We start from the raw sequence: 20,152 nt of genomic DNA, 5'->3' as shown, positions 1-20,152 counted from the left end.
AGGTAGTTGGAGGAGTGACAACTGGAATTTTAATAGAGTGAATCTCATTTCTTTTCAGGGAGAGTAAGCCTGAAACCCAGTCTGGACCAGGTATTTTGGGGAAAGTCATCTAAGTAGGTTTTAACTTTAAATGTAATATTAACATATAGATGAAAGGTGCTATTGGTCATCATAGATGTCTCTTTTTGTTAGTGTATGATCTAAAGCAATTTCCTTGTCTAAAAATGTAACAGTTACAAGAGGTGACCTTTAAAAAGGAAGGTAGTAGTTACTAGCTGCCAGCAGACATTGTTCTGAGAACATCTCGTGGCATCCAAGTCTGACACAGCTCAGAAAGCAATTTCTTAGCAATACAAGGACTAGCCTTAAATTACATAGTGTCATCTAGTTATTTCTTTGGATGTCTGAATCATAGTTACTCCATCTTTACTTTTAATTGTAATATTCTCCTTAATAGCCAAAGCAGATGTCACCATTAACGATGTTAGTATTTCTCTAGATGTGAGAAAATGCTAGAATTGGAACTCATAAAGTCTTCTCCTGGAAATATCTAACTATTTGAAGGCCTCTTCCAGTTTTTCCCAGAGCACCAAGGGCCTCATTCCTGATCTCTACCCTGAGCTACTTTCAAGAGGGTGTTGAAGGTCAGCAGCTGCAGTAACTTAACCCTTGTAGAGGCAGATGACAAGTGCCAGTTTCCAGTCAGTGGATTCCCTTCTTGGTCATAAATTTGACCATAGTTTAGGGAGGGGGCATTTCATGACCATTTTGTCCCATGGGGCCGGGAATGCTTATTCCCAGGTCTGGCAAAGATTTTGTTGACAGGCCACTCAATGTGCTATTGGACTAGGCCTCATTAACAGTGCCAAAAAGCTCCAGACCACCTGTCTTTACTAGCCTCTTATGATACAGGAAAATATTCCCTCTTGTTGCTTCTCCCCATATCTAGATTAGACACTGTTATAACTATTGATCTCATATGGATCTACATGTCATCATTTTTTCAGAGGCTCAGTCAAACATTTGGTTATGTAGGAAATAGCAATTTTATAAAACAGATAAAATACAAATAACATAGCTAGCAGTGTTAGTAAAGTCATAAGAATTAAGCCAAAACTTTCATTAGGTGTAGCCCAATATATTCCAGGTCATCTAATTTAGTCTATTCTATACCAGTCCTTATCTTTCAAGGAAATTAGGTATTAGCATTGCCCATAAAGAAGATCCCCTGGCGGGAGGCATAGGAACCCACTCTAGTGTTCTTGCCTGGAGGAGCCTCATGGACAGAGGAGCCTGGTGGGCTACAGCCCATAGGGACGCAAAGAATTGGACACACCTGAAACAACTGGGCGTGCATTGTCCAATCCTAGTGGGACTAGACCGATTATCCTTAGTATGATTTAATTGTTCCCAACATGGAGGAAACTTTAAACTTAAATTGCTATAGCCTGGTGTTTTCTACATAAATCCATCCCATAATTATGGGAGATTTTATTGCTTGGCTGAAACTTTGCTTGTTGGTCTGATTGAGCTTGATTCACAGAAGAAAACTCATATTTATGGCCAGAGTCAGAGTAAGCGTTATGAACTGACCAGATGAGGGGATTCTACCTAGTAATATCAATAGTGACCTGAACATGACTGGTGGGGCACGCGTTGGTCAGCCAAAATGGATTCCAACGAGAAGGATTCTGAGAGGTTGGTAGGACACGTGGCGTCTCCTTTGGACCTTTCCCGAATTCTTGTGGCTGGTGGTGACTTGTTAGTTCCGTGTTCCTTACCAGGATGTGTCGTAAAATAACTCACAATAGTGGTTACCGGCCGGGGTGAGCAGCTTCGGTCAGTGATTCCTCTAATACAGTGGTTAAGAATAAAGGTTCTGGACTTAATCTCTGTGTTTCAGTGAGTAGCTAGTTCAGCTCGTGAAAGCTCATTTACTAACCTAGGATAATGGTTAAGAGCTTACGCTTCCGGCTTGGACAAGTGGGGTTCATAATCCCAACTCTGCCGCTTGTCTGCCACGTGACCATAGGCAAGCTGCTTAGTCTCTGTGCTTTTCCCCCAACTTCTGTCTGATAAAGTTGGTCCTAAGGGAGCGTACCTCAGGGTGCAGGAGCCGAATGAAGGCAGCTGTCGCTGTGCTGATGATGGTGGTTCGCACAGACCTTTCTTCATTCCAGTCCATAAAATCTTGATGTTTGCCTGCCAGGCTCTATCTAAATTTTTAAAAATTCTACCCAATATTGCCTAACAGATACTGTCCATTGCATTGCATCTTTAAAACAGCCTTGCAAAATCAGGATGTTTTAAAATAACCTTGGGAAATAAGAATCTGTAACCCTGTCTTACAGATAAGGAAACTGCAGCCTCAGACATAAAATGACTTTCAAAGCCGTACCGCCAGGACTTAACCTTGTATCCAGCTTCTCCAAGGCCAAGGCCTTTCCAGTCTGCCTCATATTCAGAAAGATTAGTCTGGGGTTTGGGAGCTTATTGAACAAATCCAGATGGGAAAGCTTGGTGAGAATGCCCCCTCCCCCTTCCACACATATGCCAGCTGTCTGCCTGCCCTAGGCTTTCCACAAGGTGTCTTTTGTAGGTTTCATGCAAATGCAGGTTTTGTGATGGGCCAGAAGTTAATTGAGGAGACAGAATGAGTGAGGGTTGGACAATTAGCAGCTCAAGTGACCTGAGATAGGGAGCCAGAGGGGCTCTGGGAAGGAGAGCAGTAGTCTTGGAGGACACGGAGTCTGCAGAGAAGAGAACTGAGATTCAACCAGCCCGGAGCTGATGCTGGAGAGCGAGGCCTGCGGAAACAGTTGTAGGTCATCCTAAGAGGCGGTTCCAGACTGTGGCACTGGGGCTGACCCCAGCCCTGTCGTTTACTCTTGCAGGTTTGAACATGTGGCTTTACCTCTCAGAGGCTGCAAGAGGGCTGCTAGTAACCTTTGGTAAGGGAGAAGTATCAGTGCACCAGAATCTCAGCTCCACGGCTGGTTAGATTGCCGTTGCGTGGACTTTAGTCCTGAAGTCTCGGTTTCCTTGTTTGCAGTTCTCAGCTGTGTGGGATTATTGCAAGGCTCCGGTGAGATGATTTTCTGGTGAGACTTTTTCTATCTCCCTATTTAAAACTGCAAAAAAAAAAAAAAAAAAAAAACCAACCCAAACAACAACAAAAACTCCCCTGCAAATACCGCCTCTCCTCCCTGCCTTCTATTTCTCCATCTCATTTACCATTATCTACTGATTTCACTGATTTTCCTGCATTATCCTACTGATTGTACTTGTTTTCTTGTTGTCTGCTCACCCCACCAGCAGCGATGTGCCCCTGGTATATAGTAGGTGCTCAGTAAGCAGTGGTCAAGTAAAGACTGGTTGATAACGTATAGAGAAGGCCCGAGGGTATATAGGGGATGTTGAGGCCGTGTCAGTTGGATCTTAAAGATGCTGGGCAGAGGCAGCAGGCTCTCGCTTGGAGCCTGGATTTTCGGGTGGTGTCTGGACCCGCTCTGGCCACAGCCTGCAGGAAGTGAGCCCTGTAGGAGAGCCCTGCAAAGCCGGATGGGCCTGAGTACTGGGGCTTCTCACGGAGCCAAGACCCTCTGGGCAAACAGGAAGCCCACGATGCTAGGCTTCCCTGCTTTCTTTAGCTTTTTAAACCGCTCTGATTGCCCTGTGCAGGCATGCTCAGTTGCTCAGTCGTGGCCTCCTCTTTGTGGCCCCATGGACTACAGCTTGCCAGTCACTCTGTCCATGGAATTTTCTAGGCAACAATACTGGAGTGGGTTGCCATTGCCTCCTCCAGGGGATCCTCAGCTCAGGGATCAAGCCTGCATCTCCTGTGTCTTTACCACTGGGCCATCTGTGAAGCCCTCTGATTGCCCCTAAGTGGAGCAAACTACCTCCAAGAAAGGCCAGTCCCAACACAGTCCTCACCATCCAAGGCACAGGGATTGGAGTCACACAGACCCAGGGGCATGGCCCTAGAGCATGCCCCTCTGTAGCGGTTGGGAGAGCCACTACACTCCTCTAAGTCTCCATTTCCTTCTCTGTGAAATGGGTGCAGCAGTTTCCCCCTTGTAGGCCAGCCTCCTAGGGCTTTGTGTAAATTATAGTGAAAATGTGTTTGGTGACCTAGCGTCATTAGACCAAAGGGTCTAGAAGCCTGATTGGACCTGTGGCCCTCAGCACAGGACCAGGCACGTAGTAGACACTTGGAACCAGGTGGTCAAAGAGTTGTTAAACTCAACTGACAACAACCTGTTGGAAGCGGAGGGTCTGAGTCATGCATGTAGAAGAGTTTTTAGGCAAATCCTTTCCGTGGACTTTCTACAATTCTACTAGTTAACAGATTCCATGAAGACCTAACTTGTATTGGTTGGCCTCATTTTATCATCCCCTTGAAACTTACTGATCCATCTTTAACTTGTTTGCAAGATTTTTTCCTTTGATAGTGACAACTAGCTGAGTGACATGATGTGGTTGTTTACAATGTAAGTAGCTGAGGAAAATGGGCTACACTGGAGGTCTGAGCTCAGGCTCTATGCTCCAAGTAACAGAAAATCCAAAGTAAGCAATACGGGGAGGTAATTAGCTCATATAACTTGGATGTTCAGAGGTAGGCTTCAGGCATGGCTGTATCCAGGGGCTCAAGCAATGTCATCAAAGATTCAGATTCTCTGCATCTCTCTATTCTACCTTCTGAGAGCTTGCTTTATCATCAGGCTCCACACAGTGCACCTCCCCAATGCCCCACACCCTCATATCACACCACCCAGGTGGGGAGAGTCTTCCAACTTCAGCCATCAGGACCCACCTGCAGCTGCTGGAGGTAGGACTGACTCAGGCCACTTGGCTGAAAAAGGGAGAGTCGCTTCCCGAGGGAACTCAGCAATATCATTAGGAAGGGAGAATGGATTCTGTCTGGGTGGCCAAAAATGACAGCAAATGTCCACCACAGTCCTCAGAAGGGGAAGCAGCAGAAAGCAATAGAAATATCTGATAGCACTTGACAGTTTGCAAAGTTCCTTCCCTCTCAAGAAGCTGTTTCTGGAAGTGGAATGGCATTTATTGTCCCAGCTTTTCAGATGAGAGAACAGCCCTCGAGTGACCAGCCACAACTCTGACTGGTAACTCTGAGCTGTCACCATGCATCTCAGCCCCTTTGTGTAAACTTATAAACCCAAAGGGGCTGACCCGGGAGGGAGGGGGCCAGGGTGACTGAAACCCCTCCCTTAAGTGCCTGTTCCAGATAGGAGAGGTCCTGAGGAGGCTGCAGTCAGGTGGAGGCCCAGGAGGAGCCGGTCTGGGGGCAGAGGCAACAGCCTGACGTGAGGACCGGTCACGGGGCTGGACGCACGCACAATGGGAGCCCTGCTTTGCTCACTGCCAGGGCTCTGCTGCATGTGTGTGTGTGTGTGTGTGTGCGCGTGTGCACACACACACACACACATACACACGTCACATGGCACACTCACGCCGGGCTCCCTGTACTGGGGGTGGCGGAGGCATCGGCATCTGCTGTCCGTGATGGTGCCTCTGATGGAAGTTGTCCTGCATGTGACTGGGCTGGGGCTGCCAGTGCCCTGGATATGGAGCCAGACATGCCTGGCCTGCATCCCAGCTCTCCCATGTGGTTGCAGTGTGACCCTGCACCCCCCGCCCCCTCTCTGAGCCTCAAGTTTTCTCTTCTGACCCGAACTGGTAATTCCCACCTGGCTGGGTTCTTGGAAGGTTGAACAAAAAGCTCCCGGTGTGTAGTAGGTGCTTCAGTCATTGGGCTTCTCCCCTTCCCTCTTCACAGTGGTCCTCCTGTTGACAGCTGTGTGACCCTGGCTGAGTTACTTAACTTCTCTGTGCAGTGGGAGCAGCGATTGCCCATACTGTGTGCTGTGAGGATTAGACGAGGGAAGGCCTGGAAAGCGCTTAGTGCCTGGCACCCTTGTTATCACTTCTCCTACTAGCTAACATTTACTTTGGGTGTTTAATATGGGCCAAGCCCTGGGTCTTTGTCTTACTGTTTGTTGTGAAATTCGTTCTGATGATAGCCCAGTGATACAGGTATGCACTGTGATGGTTGCCGTTGGACCCGTGAGAAAACTGAGGCCCAAAAATGGCAAGTGACGTGCCCAAGGTCACAAAGCCAGCAAGCGATGGGGGCTCTGCTCAGCTGCGCACCCCTTGGTTGGGACCCTCACCTCTGCAGGCCCATATTTTCTGCCCGAGGTGCAGGGTGCATTCCCGCCCTCCCAGAGTCAGCAGGGATATCAAATGCAGGAGTGCAAGGAGCCTCCATCCGCTGGAAGGTTCCCTGGGAATGTGAGGAGCGCTGTTATTGTGGGCCTGGGGCAGTGAGACCTGTCGCTGGGAATATCCATGCCCTTCCTGTTCCGACGGGAGCAAGGCATTCGAGAAACCAGACACACGCCACCGGGGATACTGCTTGTGTTGGCTGCCACCCAGAAGGTTACTAGTTCATGGCCCATTTCTCTGAAGTCCAGAGCCACCTCAGCCCCCCCAGCTTGCAGGGCCTGTGTGGGCCGTCTGTGGAATGGAGGTTTCTTCTCCTCAGGGAAGGCTGCCAGGGCACGTGGCGCAGTGGGGGCAGGCGGGGAGGGCAGCCACGGTGGTCCAGGGTCCTGCAAGAGGGCCAGCCAAAGTGGGGGATGGTGGGGGAGGAGGGGTGTGTCCAGGGCTGGAGACGGGCCTCCAACCGAGGTCCGCCCCTCCCCCCAACCCCGCACACCCTGGGTGGTCCCCTCTGCCAGACAGGCCTCCTGGGATCAAAGACTTGGACTCAGCCACTCTTGGTGTGACCTGGGGCAAGTCATCTCACCTGTCTTTGATGAAGTCGGGGGTAAGAAGCCCTCCCGCAGGGGCTGAGGTGCACATTCAGGAAGAGTGTATCGTGAGTGTGAGTCGTGTGAGTCAAATGGTAGCTGTGTCTATTCCATTAATCCACACACACATCACGTACACATTGCAGGTAGGAAAGATGTGGTTTGTTTCTAGCCTTACTGATTGCTCTAGGAGTTTACACTTGGCCCCGGGAGACAGGAACATCCACATGCAATGTTGAATTCTTGACTTGGTCGCTTTCTGGCTGTGTGATCTTGGATAAGGTGCTTAACCTCTCTGTGCTTATGTTTTGTTATCTGGAAGTGGGGTGTATGGCATCACTGACTCAATGCACATGAGTTTGAGCAAGCTCTGGGAGTTGGTGATGGACAGGGAGGCCTGGTGTGCTGCAGTCCACGGGGTCGCAAAGAGTCAGACACGACTGAGTGACTGAACTGAACCGAAGTTGGGTGTAATCATAGTGCCTACCTAGTAAGCTGTTGTGGAGACTGAATGAATTAATATAGGTAATGCTTAGAACAATGTCTGGCACACAGCAAGAGCTATGAAAAGATATGCTATTTTTATCACAGGTGTAATGACCAAGTATGTAAAATAAGGATTTTTCTAGAATAGGCTCAATTTGAAATGTTCTTTTCAGTTGACAGGGACCACTAACGTTTGGAATTCCAAGACACTGGCATCCATGCTGTGCCTCACAGACTGCCCCGTGCTCCCCATGACAGTGCCGGAAGTCTTAGCTGGTGGCCTGTTCCTTCTGTTGACAGCTGTGTGGCCCTGGGGAGGTTGCACACCCTCTCTGTGCCTTTTGTTTCTTGTCCGCTGTGAGAGTAAGCATGGGACAGCTCGTCTCCTGGCACCAGAGAGGCTCCCGCTGCAAGAGTGCTGAGTAGGATGCAAACACCTCGGATGTAAAACACTTCCCCCTTCCCCACGCCTCTCAGCTCCCGGGCTTGGCCCCAAACAAGGTGGCTTGGGAACATGTCCTTCCCATGGGAGGGGGGAGCCTGTGTGGGAGCATCCCGGACCCTCCTCTGCCCAGGCGCCCGGGCACGGCGTCTCTGAGCCCTGCCCTCTCCCTCCCCCACTTCCCTGCTGCCAGCTCTCCTCTCTCCGGGTGAACCTTGACTGGCTTCAGTCCTTTGCCCGCGGAGCCAGTGTGTGGCACCTAGACTGGGCCAGGCGCCCCAGAGAGCCGCAGAAAAACCTCCAGCTCTAGAACTCAGACCCTTGAGGCTTTTGGTTCCGGCTCTGCTGTGTGGCCTTGGGCGAGCGGCAGACCATCTGAGCTTCAGAGTCCTCATCTGTGAAAGGTCAACAGGAGGCATGTAAATCAGGTGGGGCCTGTCGAGCGCCTGCTCTTGACTCTGCTGACCTCAGGGAGCAAAGCCCTCTGTGTGGTCTGTCCTGGCTGACTTTGTCCTCTGTCACCAACGGACTTCTATATGCCACATTGCTGCCTCCTTGCCTTTGCGTTTTTGGGTTCCCCTGTACGGAGCGCTCGCTCTCTCTATTCGTTTTAACCCCACCATCCATCCAGCCTGGCTCTTCTCCTCCCCACTCCATGGAAGCTTCCCCACTGACCCAAGGTGGTCTGCTTCTTCCTTCTTCAGGAGGAAAAGGAAGTGGCAGGCCACCAGCTGGGTGCTTTGTCTGTGAGAGAGAGACAGACAGACGGATGACTCTAGGAACCGGAACCTCCATATCTTAACTAACTCCTCCCCCGGCTGGAGGTGCCCAGTAGCCAGGCAGGCTTTTCAGTTTCTGGAGTCTTGGAGCGAGAAAGACCTCCTGGACCTCCCAGGCAGGCAGGTCTGTGGTGTGCCCAGGGGGAATGACCTCCGGCTGAGTGGGCAGGGAAGGGTCTGTCCGTTCTCGGTGCCAGCCTCTCGCCGGCCCACTCGCCTCCAGGTCCGTCCCTGCGCTGCCCAGCGGCCGCGGCTGCCGGTGATTCTCACTGCCCGCTTGCCACATCCCGGGCTCTATTTTAAGCTTTCCTGTGTACTAACTCATACAATCCTTACAATGACCCTATGGCTTCTGTTGTCTCCCACTTTGCCGACGAGACTCCTGAGGCTCCAGGGGTGGGCTCACTGGCCCTGAGTGCCCCCAACCCTGGCTTGAGAGGAGGGATCTGAAACTGGAGCCCTGGCTCCAGGGCTCGCTTCCTGCTGCCGAGCCGCCTCCTCCATCATTCAGCATTGACCTGCCACCCTCCCACCCACCTACCCACATTCCTGCCTGGCCGGCCAGCTGTGCGCTGGGCTCTGCCAGCCACAGGGCGGCCGCCATCCACAGAACAAGATCCCTGCTCGCTAGGAGCTCACCCCGTGGTGAGGAGCGACCACCCATGGGCCTCTAAGACTCTGATATATGTGCTCCAGGTCTTGAGCACCCGGCTTCTAGGGCAGGAGCTGTAACTGCCTCCAGGTCCTGGGCGGGGTGCTGGGCAGCCCAGCAGAGCTGAGGTCGAGGGGGTAAGGGTGATGGGAGGACTTCATTGGGTGGACAGCAGGGAACATTCGAGACCTATTCCAGACCAGGGAACGCAGTGTGCAGAGGGGCTGAGGCTGGAGGTGCCTGGATTGGGGCGGGTGGAGGTGGTGGTGGAGAGACAGCTGGCATCTTATTACAGCTCTGAGGGTGCCACGGCTTGGCAGCAGGCAAGACTGACACCAAGCCTCCCCAGGCACTCCCGTGTCTGTTTTCTGCCAAGATGGGGTGCTGTCAGCAGCGGCTAGAGGTCTCACTCTATCCCAGCACCTGGCCTGCCACCCTCCCAGGGAAGTCTGTCCTTGGGTCTGACCTGCAGCCCACTCTGACCACCACACATTCCTTCCAGAGCCCTTCACCCGGAGGCTGCTTCATGGCAACAACCGTAAATAACTTCCGTCCTGAATGAATAAACTCCCAGCCAGCAAGGCTTGCCAGAGATGCTGGGCTTGGCTGCAAGAGCGATTCTGCGTCCCCTCTCTCTGACCCTGCAGCTGAAATGTTCCTAGGCTTATCTTCGGTGGCTCCCTCTCTCCAGGCAGCTGCTGCAGCCCCGTCTGGTGGTGCCAGACCCCCTCCAGCTCCCATCCCATTCCCCACACCGCCCCTGCCCCGCCCCCGGAAGCACCGGGAACATTTAGGCCTTCTCTTCGGCCACAGTTCCTTGAAAAAGCCAAGGCCCAGCTGATAGCCCAGAGGCACTGGCTGGTTCTGACTGATCTCGGTGCATGTCTATGGGGAGGAGGAGCTGGGAGACCCAGGGTAAGTCTTTTATCTTCTTTAGGCCTTAGTCTTCCCATCTGGGCAATGGGATCATCTCTAAGGCAATGTTTCTCAAACTAATCAGCTCGTGGGATGACTTGCCAGGCTCTGCCCTGGGAGATTCTGAGTAGGTTTGAGGTGGGGGTGGGGGCTAAGAATTAATTAGGTGGGGGGGGGGGTGTCATGTCTCTTTAATTTCTTTAAAAATGTGAATGCAGCCACCCCCAGGATGCCTTTTCTTTCCCAGTGTTTCCTTAACTCACATATCGGCAGATCTTTCTCACCTAACAGTTCAGGCAAGGTGGGGGCTATTGCCCCTGGATGAATTTTTACGTGTTTATACACTTTACCCCCCAGAATACTGTAAAGAATACTTCCATCACCCCATAAAGTTCCCTCATACACTTGCCAGGCTATGCACCTCCCTGGGTACCATTTGGAAACAGGACTTTTCCTGCAGTCACCCAGAGTGATTTTTGTGGTCGGGGACACTTGGGAAGATCTGGTCAAAGAACCCTTCCCAGCCCAGACATTGTTGAACTGTGACCTCTAGACTGGGGGCTCCCAAGGACAAATAACTGCCCGCACCAAGCACTGCTAGGGAGCGCACAGTGACACTCCTGAGGCCTCATATTGATTTATTAGGCTGGTGAATAGGGGAGCTATAAAGGGTATCTCGGGCTTTGGAGCTCAGTGGGGGTGGGGAGCGCTCCTGGGTGAGCTGCGGTGGGAAGAGTCTGGAACAGGGGTGACCCCTGGGTAGGGCCCACGTGGAGCCCTGTGAAGGCCTGGCTCTGCACCTCCCATCAGTGTAACCCTGGATCCTCTTCACCACGGCCCCTGGGCCTTTTTCCCTCACCTGGAAAGGGGGATGATTGTATCTAGCTCTCAGTTAATAAGGATTAAAGTAAGATCAAGTATGGGCTTCCCAGGCGGTGCAGGGGTAAAGAATCCTCCTGCCAATGCAGGAGATGTGGGAGGGGCGGGTCCATCCCCTGGGTTGGGAAGATGCGGGAGGTGCGGGTCCATCCCCTGGGTTGGGAAGATGGGAGAGATGCGGGTCCATCCCCTGGGTTGGGAAGATGCGAGAGGGGCGGGTCCATCCCCTGGGTTGGGAAGATGCGGGAGGTGCGGGTCCATCCCCTGGGTTGGGAAGCTAACCTGGACTAGGAGGTGACAACCTATTCCAGTACTGCTGGCTTCCCTCCTGGCTCAGACTGTGAAGAATCTGCCTGCTGTCTGAGAGACCCAGGTTCGATTCCTGGGCTGGAAAGATCCCCTGGAGAAGGGAATGGCAGCCCACTCCAGTACTCTTGCCTGGAGAATCCCATGGACAGGGGAGCCTGGCGGGCCACAGTTCATGGGGTCGCAGAGAGCCGGACACGACTGAGTGCGCACGGGCGGGACGAGGTGCGCCACATTTCAGCACCTGGCCTGCCTCTGGGGTCTCCTAAATGGGAGAGAGACGTTGGGAGGAGAAGGCAGCAGCTCTCTGATGCGGGAGCTGACCAGCATTGGGCAGCTGGGCGGTGATGGAGCTGGGACTTGAACCGGACTTGCTGGCTGGTGACAGCTCAGAACGGCTTTCCTGATAAGCCTCATTTTCCCACATCTACCCTGCCTATATCATTAGGGTGTGGTGAGGATCTGATGCAAAGTGAGAAAGAAAAATATTTAAGGGAGTAATGCGATGGGTTTCCTGTTTTCATAGTGAGCCCAGTGGGCTTTCTGTCGCCAGGAGAAGGGTCTCTCCCTTGGCACCAAGAGGGTAAAAGCATCTCCCCCCACCAACCTTGGGTGCTTTGCTCCGTGGGATCTGAGGTGTCCCAGGAGGCTGGACGTATAATCGGAAAAGGCCTGGTCTCTCAGGCACCCAGGCCCCGTGGGTGTGCAGCGCCTTCACCTCTCTGGACCTCAGCTTCTGAATCTATAAGCTGGGAACTATAATCACCATCCTGACTTGAGAGGTTGTCGGAAGCCAAAGAAAAATGAAGGGCTTCCCTTGTAGCTTAGTTGGTAAAGAATCTGCCTACAATGCAGGAGACCCGGGTTTGATTCCTGGGTTGAGAAGATCCCCTGGAGAAGGAATTGGCAACCCACCCCTATTCTTGCTTGAAGAATCCCATGAACTGTAGCCTGCCAGCCTCCTCTGTCCATGGGATCGCAAGAGTCGGACACAACTTAGCAACCAAACCACCACCACCAAAGAAAAATGAAAAGGGAGTTGGGGACACTTGGGAAGCAGGAAAGGCCCCTCTAGGCAGGTGGCGGTTTAGCGCCCTCCAGCCTGTGTTGCTGCCTCTCTGGTGATGGCTGGGTTTGCACCCCTGGCTGAGGCTTGACTGAAGCCTTCTTGCCGCCCTGCAGGGCTGGTACAATCTCAGACCTGAAGCAGTGCTGGGGTTGGGGTTACAGCTGTGATGGCCAGTAGATCCGGGTTCAAATTCCAACTCCATCATTACACCTCTGAGCATCTGTTTTTCCTTCATCTGGAAGTGCTCAGTAAGAACAGTTGCTCTCATTCTGGACATGGGTTCACCTCTCTGGCTGATTCAGAGCAGACACAGGTTCCTGGCCGTGGAAATGGGTTGGAGCGGCAGCTAGTGCTGGGAAAAAACGATTGTGCAATTTGTCCCTCCCTCGTGGCCTTTTCCCCTTTGGCACCAGTGGGTTTGCCTTCTGGGTCTATGAGTCTGTTTCTGTCTTGTGGGTGGGTTCGTTGGTACCGTTGTTTTGAATTCCACTTGTAGGCAGTGTTGGATGGTGTTTGTCTGTATCTGACTTGCTTTGCTTGGTATGATGGTCCCTGGGTCCATCTGCGTTGCTGTGAATGGCACGGTTTCATTTTTTTATGGCTGAGTAATATTCCTGTGTGTGTGTGTGTGTGTGTGTGTGTACCACATTTTCTTTATCCATTCATCTGTTGATGGACATTTGGGTTGCTACCATGTCTTGGCTATATATTTCTTTTTAAGTTTTTAGGAATTCTCTTTTGGCAAAGCAGAATCATCCAATACATTAGTGTTTAAAAAAAAGAAAAAAAGATCATGACCCCAGGTAGGGGTTCCTTTCCTTCTGTGCTTTTATCCCACAAGGTGCCCAGCACAATGACGGACACATAGTAGGTGCTTTTCCTACCCTAGCTGGTCAAGAATCTCCAGGAAAACAGAAGGTGTCTGTCCTGTTCCCCACTGAGTCCTTAGTACCTTGAATAGAGCCGGGTACCCAGCAGATGCTCAGTAATGTTTGGGCGTGAAGGAGGAAGGGCCAGGCCTCAAGTGGGGGTGGACTAGCCTGCGGGAGGAGAGCCTCAGGGATTGCCCCTCCTCCCGTTTCACCCCTCCCGGGCTAATCCGCAAAGATTAACCCCAAGGAGCAAAGCCAGGTCAGGGCCACTGACCCAGGGCTTTGGAGCAGGTGTCCAGGGCTCGTGTGACTGAGTGTTCCGGGTTGTGGTGGCTGCTCCGTGGGGCCCTCTTGGCTCAAGATGGCCCTGCTGTCCCCCACCCTGGACCTGGTCCTCACAGCGGTCCTCAGCCTCCTCCTCCTGGTGCTGACCTTGGCTTTGGTGTGCTTCTTCACCCGTCTGGCCCGGCCCCTCAGGTAGGGCTCGCCCCAGGCTGACTCCCACCCTGCCAGAGATCCTGCCCTAGATTCGTGTGGCTTCTGTTTGCTCTTGTGGTGGGGAAGGGTAGGCACTGGTCGCTCTCCCTCTCCGTGGTGGGGAAACCGAGGCCCCAGGAGGTTGAGTCCGCTGGAGATTGAATTGTGCTTGGCCATGGACTAGCTGAGAGCCTTTGCTCAGGTTCCTGAACCGTAAAACGGGATCTAACAGCACTTGTTAAGTGGAAACACAGATATACACTGTTGTTAGCACAGGGCTGGATCCGAGTGCCCAAGAAGCGCTAGTGATTTGTATCAGTCCTGTTACTCTGTCGTTTGTCCTGGACCTTCTGAGGCCTGATCCAGGGCTGGCTTTCTGCCCAGCTTCAAGGGGCTCCAGGGCCCTCTGTCCCAGGATGCTGAGTCAGTCCTCAGGGCCAAAGCCCAGCCTCCGCTTCCTCCCCTAACCTACCAAGTAGCTGCTCCTCCTGCAGGGCCGAGCCCAGCCAGGGCTTCTGCACGCTTGTTGTGCATAATCAGGGCACATAGCTGGGAGCCTGGCAGAGATGGTCTGGCTGGGAGGTGGGGGGCGGGGGTGGGGGGGGGCTGGCACACATCCCGAGGCTCCATTCTGAACTGGTAGAGCGCTGGCAGAGGGTGGTGGGCAGCCGGGGTCCCTGCAGCCCCAGACGGAGCCCCACGGAGCCCATCGCCCAGGGCCACCCACCCGGAAGCAGACTTGGAGCCTCTGAGTCCGGGTGGGGGCCGAGAAGAGGAGCCAACAAGGGCGACTGGCCCTGGGGTTTCCTAGGAGACCCTGGTTTCCTAGATTCTTGCCTCCTCTCCTTCCCAGGCTGAGGCAATGGGGAAAAGGCACCTGTTTGTCTTCAGAACAGACCTTTCTCAAAGCCACAGCCCTGGGGCCAAAATTCAGAGCATTCCATCCTGAATCATGGGACTTTGCATCTTAGCGTTTACAGAGCCAGTTCTGTGTGCACGGGGTTGGGAGTCAGCAATGGGGAAGAGGTGGGTCTTCACTCTCACAGAGCATCAGGCCAGCAGAGGAAAGAGGCAAGAAGGGCCAGGCAGGGCCGGCTGAGCCTTGGAGAGCTCCTGGGGCCTCCTTCACTTTCTTTTCTCCTCATTGATGTGTGTGCTGTGGACCTGTGGTGCAGACGGTTGAGTAAGTCCTATTCCTCAATGTATGGGCTTCTATCATGAGCTCAGGTTTTGTTTTATTTCTTCATATTCCCTTCATCCCTGCTCCCCAGTACCAGTCCCAACCGTTCTCCAAATGTCTTCATGCCAGTATGCTTTAAACTTCAGAGTTGGACATGGCTTATCGACTAAACACCAACAACCATCATTAAGAGTCACGATATATACTCCCGGGTCGGCTTCCGTCACTGAACCTCACCTTCACAGGAGGCATCCCTGTTGATGTATATTCTTCTCAATTATTCGTTCTCATTGTTGTGTAGATTTCCTCCTCGTGAACCCATACGACGCATCTATCCGTCTCACCAAAGATGGACAGAGTTTTGAGGCCGTTATGAACAGGGCTGATGTGAATGTTCTTACATACATCTTTTGATGAACACACGTGCATTTTTGTTGAGGCTCAATGGGCCGGAGGGCATATGTATGGTGTCCCCTTGATGGATGCCGTCGGTTTACCACAGCGGTTGTACCAATCTATGCCTACCAGCAGTGAACAGATACTCTGGTAATCCCAATCCCTTGCCAACACTTGGACTTTTCCGCACACAAAAAGGGAGGATTTGGGGGTGATTCCTCCCTACCTCCAGCTCTTAGACCACTGAGTTTCGACTGATGTAAATGGATACTGTACCAAGTACTGGAGTAGAAACAAATAAGGCACGGTCCCCGCTCTTAGAAGCGCTCCGTGTGGTGGGTGACAAGGACCAGGAAGGAATTACTTTCAAAATAGAAGGTACAAGTAACACAGCATTGTAAAGCAACTATACGCCTATAAAAACCAAAAGCAAAACAGAAAAAAGCAGAGAAGCACAGGCTATGATTGTCTTGATATTGTATATCAATTTAACTACTTGTTTTTTCTGATGTTAGAATAGACTCTAGTAATGTTTGGAAACTAAAGTAGACTTCAAGCATTAACAGTCATCTGAAATCCCACCACGCAGAGTTAAGTGCTGTTAGATGGAGGACACTTCCTTTCAGTCCCGGAGCTTCCCTTCCTGCGCTGCCTCCCCCTGCTCTGCCCCAGCACAGGCTATCCGGCTAGATGACATGTCTGAGGCACGCTGGGTGCTCTGTGGGATGGAGAGCTGGTGAGCCCTGTCTGTGGGCGCCGGAATGCCCCAGGCACCTTTTACTGATTCATTTAGTTTGGCCGCACTGAGGGGCATGTGGGATCGAGATCAAACCCATGTCCCCTGTAGTGGGAGCGCAGAGTCCTGACCACCGGACTGCCGGGGAATTGCCCCCATGCGCCTTTTTAGGCTTGAATCAAGAATCAAGATCCCTTTTCCAGGAGTAGGGTGGTTTCTTATGTCGCATGCCACTGTTGTGGTAGAATGTTATGCTGTTTCCCATAACAAATGAAATAATCATTTTTATCTTGGTTTTGGTGAAAATAGTAACATTATTTTCCAGTGCAACTCTTGCCGTTTAAAATTTCTCATCTTCCAGTAACATGTATACGCAACAGGGTTAGTACATTTCTCAACAGAGTTAGTACCCTGCTCAGAAATAGTCATTTACAATCTTACTACCCGTAGAAAACCACAGTGAACATTCCGGTGTGTCTCCTTTCAGTCCTTTTTAAAAAATAACATTTTAAAAAAATTATAAAGGTAACATCTCAACACAGAAGGAAAATTTGGAAAAACAACAGTGAAAAAATAATCAGTCATCTAAAATGTCACTGTCCAAAATTATCGCACTTGTAAGCCAATCTTGTCCTGTATGTCGCTTGTATAGTTTTTATATCTCTTGCCATAAGTGACAAGCTGTAGAAGAGATCATTGCAAATATCGTTGTCCTATAAGAGCAAACGTAGGTGTCCCTATGAGAACAGGTGGACTCTCTGTTTTATCTCTGATGTACTTGGGACATGGGTAATCCAAGGCTGAAGACGGATGTTCCAGAACAGAGCTTCTCACAGAAGGGTCCGTGAGTCAGCAGCTGCAGCAGCATCCGGGAGCTTGTTAGAAATGCAATCGGGGTCTCCGGGCCAGGGTTGGGGGTACTGGAATCTGTTTCAACAAGCCCTCTGGAAAATTCTGATGCATCCTGCAGCTTGAGAAGCACTATGCAGAAAAGCTAAACTCTGATGGCTTCTGGGCTTCAGATGGGCTGAAAGTGAGCCTTCACTTGAGGAATGAGAAGGGATCAGCTGGCAGCACAGAATTCATTTATGCCTCTCTAGAGCTTTTTGTGTGGTTAAGCTTCCTGAGGGAGGGACCACTCCAATTTGGCATCCTAATGCCTAGCCTCCTGTAATAAGTGGGAAATGAATAAGTCAACAAACAAATAAGTGAATGAACAAATGACCTCTGGAGCTGTGACTTTCATGCCTTTCTTTTTTTTTAATTTCTAGGATTGGAACATCAATTAACTGCTGACCACTGGCAGCCCACCTTTCCCACCCACATCCATCACACCTCTGGGCTCCAGAGAGAAAGCAGGTCTTGGAGTACGCCATGATTTCACCATTCTTAGTGCTGGCTATTGGTACCTGTCTTGCCAGCTCCTTAGTGCCAGGTAGGACTGGGGGCAAGGGTGGATGGAGTGGGAGGCCTAGTATTGCTGGGATAGGATGAGGGCAGTGTCTGTGGTCAGGGTCGTAGAGTCACCCGCAGTATTTAAGAGCTGGAAACAAATGTTCAAAGCAGGAAATCCCAGCTACTACATGTGCTTGTGTTGGAAAATCAGCCTTCTTCCTTTTATATTATTCTTTAATTGCTGTTTCTAGTCTCTCTTATCTCTAGGAATCTGAAATAGAACTTTTACTCTATAAAGTCTTCTATAAACCCCTGATAGAACATTTCTTTATATTTTGTAATTCTTGCTTTAAAACTCACCTTCAAGGAGTTTTATTCATTTTTTTTGTTTTTGCAGTTTATGTTTCCTATTGGAAACTCACATGAAAGTGTTTCTACAGTGTGGTATTCTGTTTGATTCTTCAGTCAATCCTGTAAGAGTGTTTATGTTAATTTCTCAGTTTGGGGCTCTTGCACTTAAAATTCAGGCTCAGATTTGGAGTATTTTGTGATTTGATTTATTTTTTACTATACTGGGTCTTCGTTGCTTTGCACGGGAATTCTCTAGTAGTAGAGGGTGGGCTTGGAGTCGTGGCGCACTGGCTGAGTTGCCTCACAGCATGTAGAGTCTTCCCGGACCAGGATTCGAACCTGCGTCCCCTGCACTGCCAGATGGATTCTTCACTGTGGCACCAGGAAAGTCCTTCAGATTTGGAACTGAGTTCACATTTCATGACTGGCTTTCTCTCTCCAACTCTTCCATATCTCCCAGGCAAAACATGTACCTGAAAACAGTCTCAACTGTTTCGTGTCTGCTCGGGGACTCCAAGGGTCCCTCAATATCAGCTTAATTTCTGCCTCCTGGGAATTTCCCTTCTGCTCCCCTTTTCTGCCTTCTGCCTTCCTTTTTCAAGCTGTACACTATGCTCAGTTGTTTTTTCCTTCAGCATTTCAGTGTCTGTGGTAGAAGGGGAGTCCTCCTTGGCTCACTCCATCATGTGACTGGGAGTCCCCCAACTTGCCTTCCCTGAGCCTTGATTTCTCCATCTGCTCGGTGGAGATTCTGATCTCTCCTCCTTAGGGCTGCTGTGGGAATTAAAGGGGACAGCCACAGTGTCAAGCAGGGAGCAGGGGCTCATGGGCAGAATATATTTCAACGGAAGAGGAGGTTGGGGTGCAGAGAAGGGACTGGCCCTCCCAGGTCACACAGCACGTCCACAGCAGGCCTGGGGACTGAACCTGAGCTGCCAGGCTCCCAGGCCGTTGCTCCTGCTGTGATCGCATGATGCCTTTCAGTGTGGCTGCTGGGGGCCCAACATCACTCTGGGACTGAGTTCTTGCTTTCTCAGCACTCACAGCCCTCTTGGGTGAAAGACAAGTAGGTGGATGAAACGTGAGAAGATGAAAAAGTGACAACATGAAAAATCTTCAAATATTCAGCTCTTTAATTTTTCATGTCTGCTTCATTTTAGCCATTCTGATGGGTGTGTAATAGTGTTACATCATGGCCTTTTCCTTTTTAAAAAAAAATTAGGGGACTTCCCTGGCAGGCCAGTGGTTAAAACTTTACCTTCCAATGCAAGGGGTGTGAGTTTGACCCCTGGTCAGGGAGCAAGCTAAGCTTAGCTTAGCTAAGCTTGACCAGCTAAGATGGGCAAAAACTCCAAGGCTGTAAAACAAGTGATAAATTGTAACAAATTCAATAAGGACTTTAAAAATGGTCCACATCAAAAAACCAATCTTTAAAAAAGTAATTAGGTGTAACTTACAGCAAAGTGCACTGGAGAAGGAAATGGCAGCCCACTCCAGTGTTCTTGCCTGGAGAATCCCAGGGACGGGGGAGCCTGGTGGGCTGCCGTCTATGGGGTCGCACAGAGTCGGGCACGACTGAAGTGACTTAGCAGCAGCAGCAGCACAAATCTTAAATATACAGCTTGATGAGTTTTGACATAATTTGGTACCCATGTAACCATCACCCAGATCAACAAAGGACGTTTCCAGTCATGGGACGCCAAGGGCTTTCCTGTGCCACCCCCCCCCCCACCCCGCCCCAAGCAGGGAAGAGGAAATGACTAGGCTTCCTCTTGCTACCTTAGACAAGTTTCGCCTGTTTTGGGGCTTCGTGTAAATGGACTCCTATAGTACGTACTGATAAGAACTCTTCATGTAGCATTTGTTACAGCGCAAGGATTTCCGAGTGTCCTTTAATGGTCTCCGAAAACAATAACCTCCTGATGCTCAGTTGTCCAAAGCCACCGTCGCTTAAACCATCCTCAGACCATGAAGTCAGTCTGACGTCCACCAAACCCTTCTTGGACCCTGGCATAGCGCTGGTGAGAAAGACAAGGGCTGTGCCTTCGCCAGACTCCCAGTGCCCCGGGGAGCAAGCGGAGCAGGGAACTGGCAAACAGGTAGAGGGCTCACCTGGAGAAGAAGCAACGGCAATAGGGAGGCTGAGGGCAGCCTGGCTCCAGGGCGTGTGCCAGGTGCCGGGGGGAGGGCAGGAGAGGCAGAAGTTCATCACCACCCAGATGGCACCCAAATGGCCAAAGAAGCTCCTTGACCAAAGCCTTGGCACTGTGGTCATATGTGGGAGGAAGGCAGGAGGGAGATTGAAACCCGCCCACAGCTAGTAGATGCCTGATCAAAACCAGTAGCCCACGGAGTTGGGGGTTAGCAGATGCAGACTC

General features: G+C 51.1%; 1 protein-coding gene across 4 annotated transcripts in view; it reads left to right on the top strand.

Moving 5' to 3' along the window:
* ALPL (alkaline phosphatase, biomineralization associated) overlaps positions 1 to 20,152 on the top strand; it is a 65,192-nt gene that overhangs the window by 26,792 nt on the left and 18,248 nt on the right. The window contains exons 1-3 of one of the 4 annotated variants that reach the window (XM_069579118.1): positions 8,599 to 8,670; positions 9,701 to 10,113; positions 17,300 to 17,463. In XM_069579118.1, the coding sequence (XP_069435219.1) occupies positions 17,403 to 17,463 (61 nt within the window). In that variant the 5' untranslated portion in view covers positions 8,599 to 8,670; positions 9,701 to 10,113; positions 17,300 to 17,402. Of the gene's footprint in view, positions 1 to 7,965; positions 8,196 to 8,598; positions 8,671 to 9,700; positions 10,114 to 13,458; positions 13,717 to 17,299; positions 17,464 to 20,152 lie in introns of those variants that run through there. The other 3 variants (XM_069579116.1, XM_069579117.1, XM_069579115.1) reach the window with 3 other exon arrangements.

This window comes from Ovis canadensis, chromosome 2 (genome assembly GCF_042477335.2).
Source record: "Ovis canadensis isolate MfBH-ARS-UI-01 breed Bighorn chromosome 2, ARS-UI_OviCan_v2, whole genome shotgun sequence".
Classification (NCBI taxonomy): Eukaryota; Metazoa; Chordata; class Mammalia; order Artiodactyla; family Bovidae; genus Ovis; species Ovis canadensis.
The sequence above is the reverse complement of the archived record's forward strand: the minus strand, read 5'-3'. Positions and strand labels throughout refer to the sequence as shown.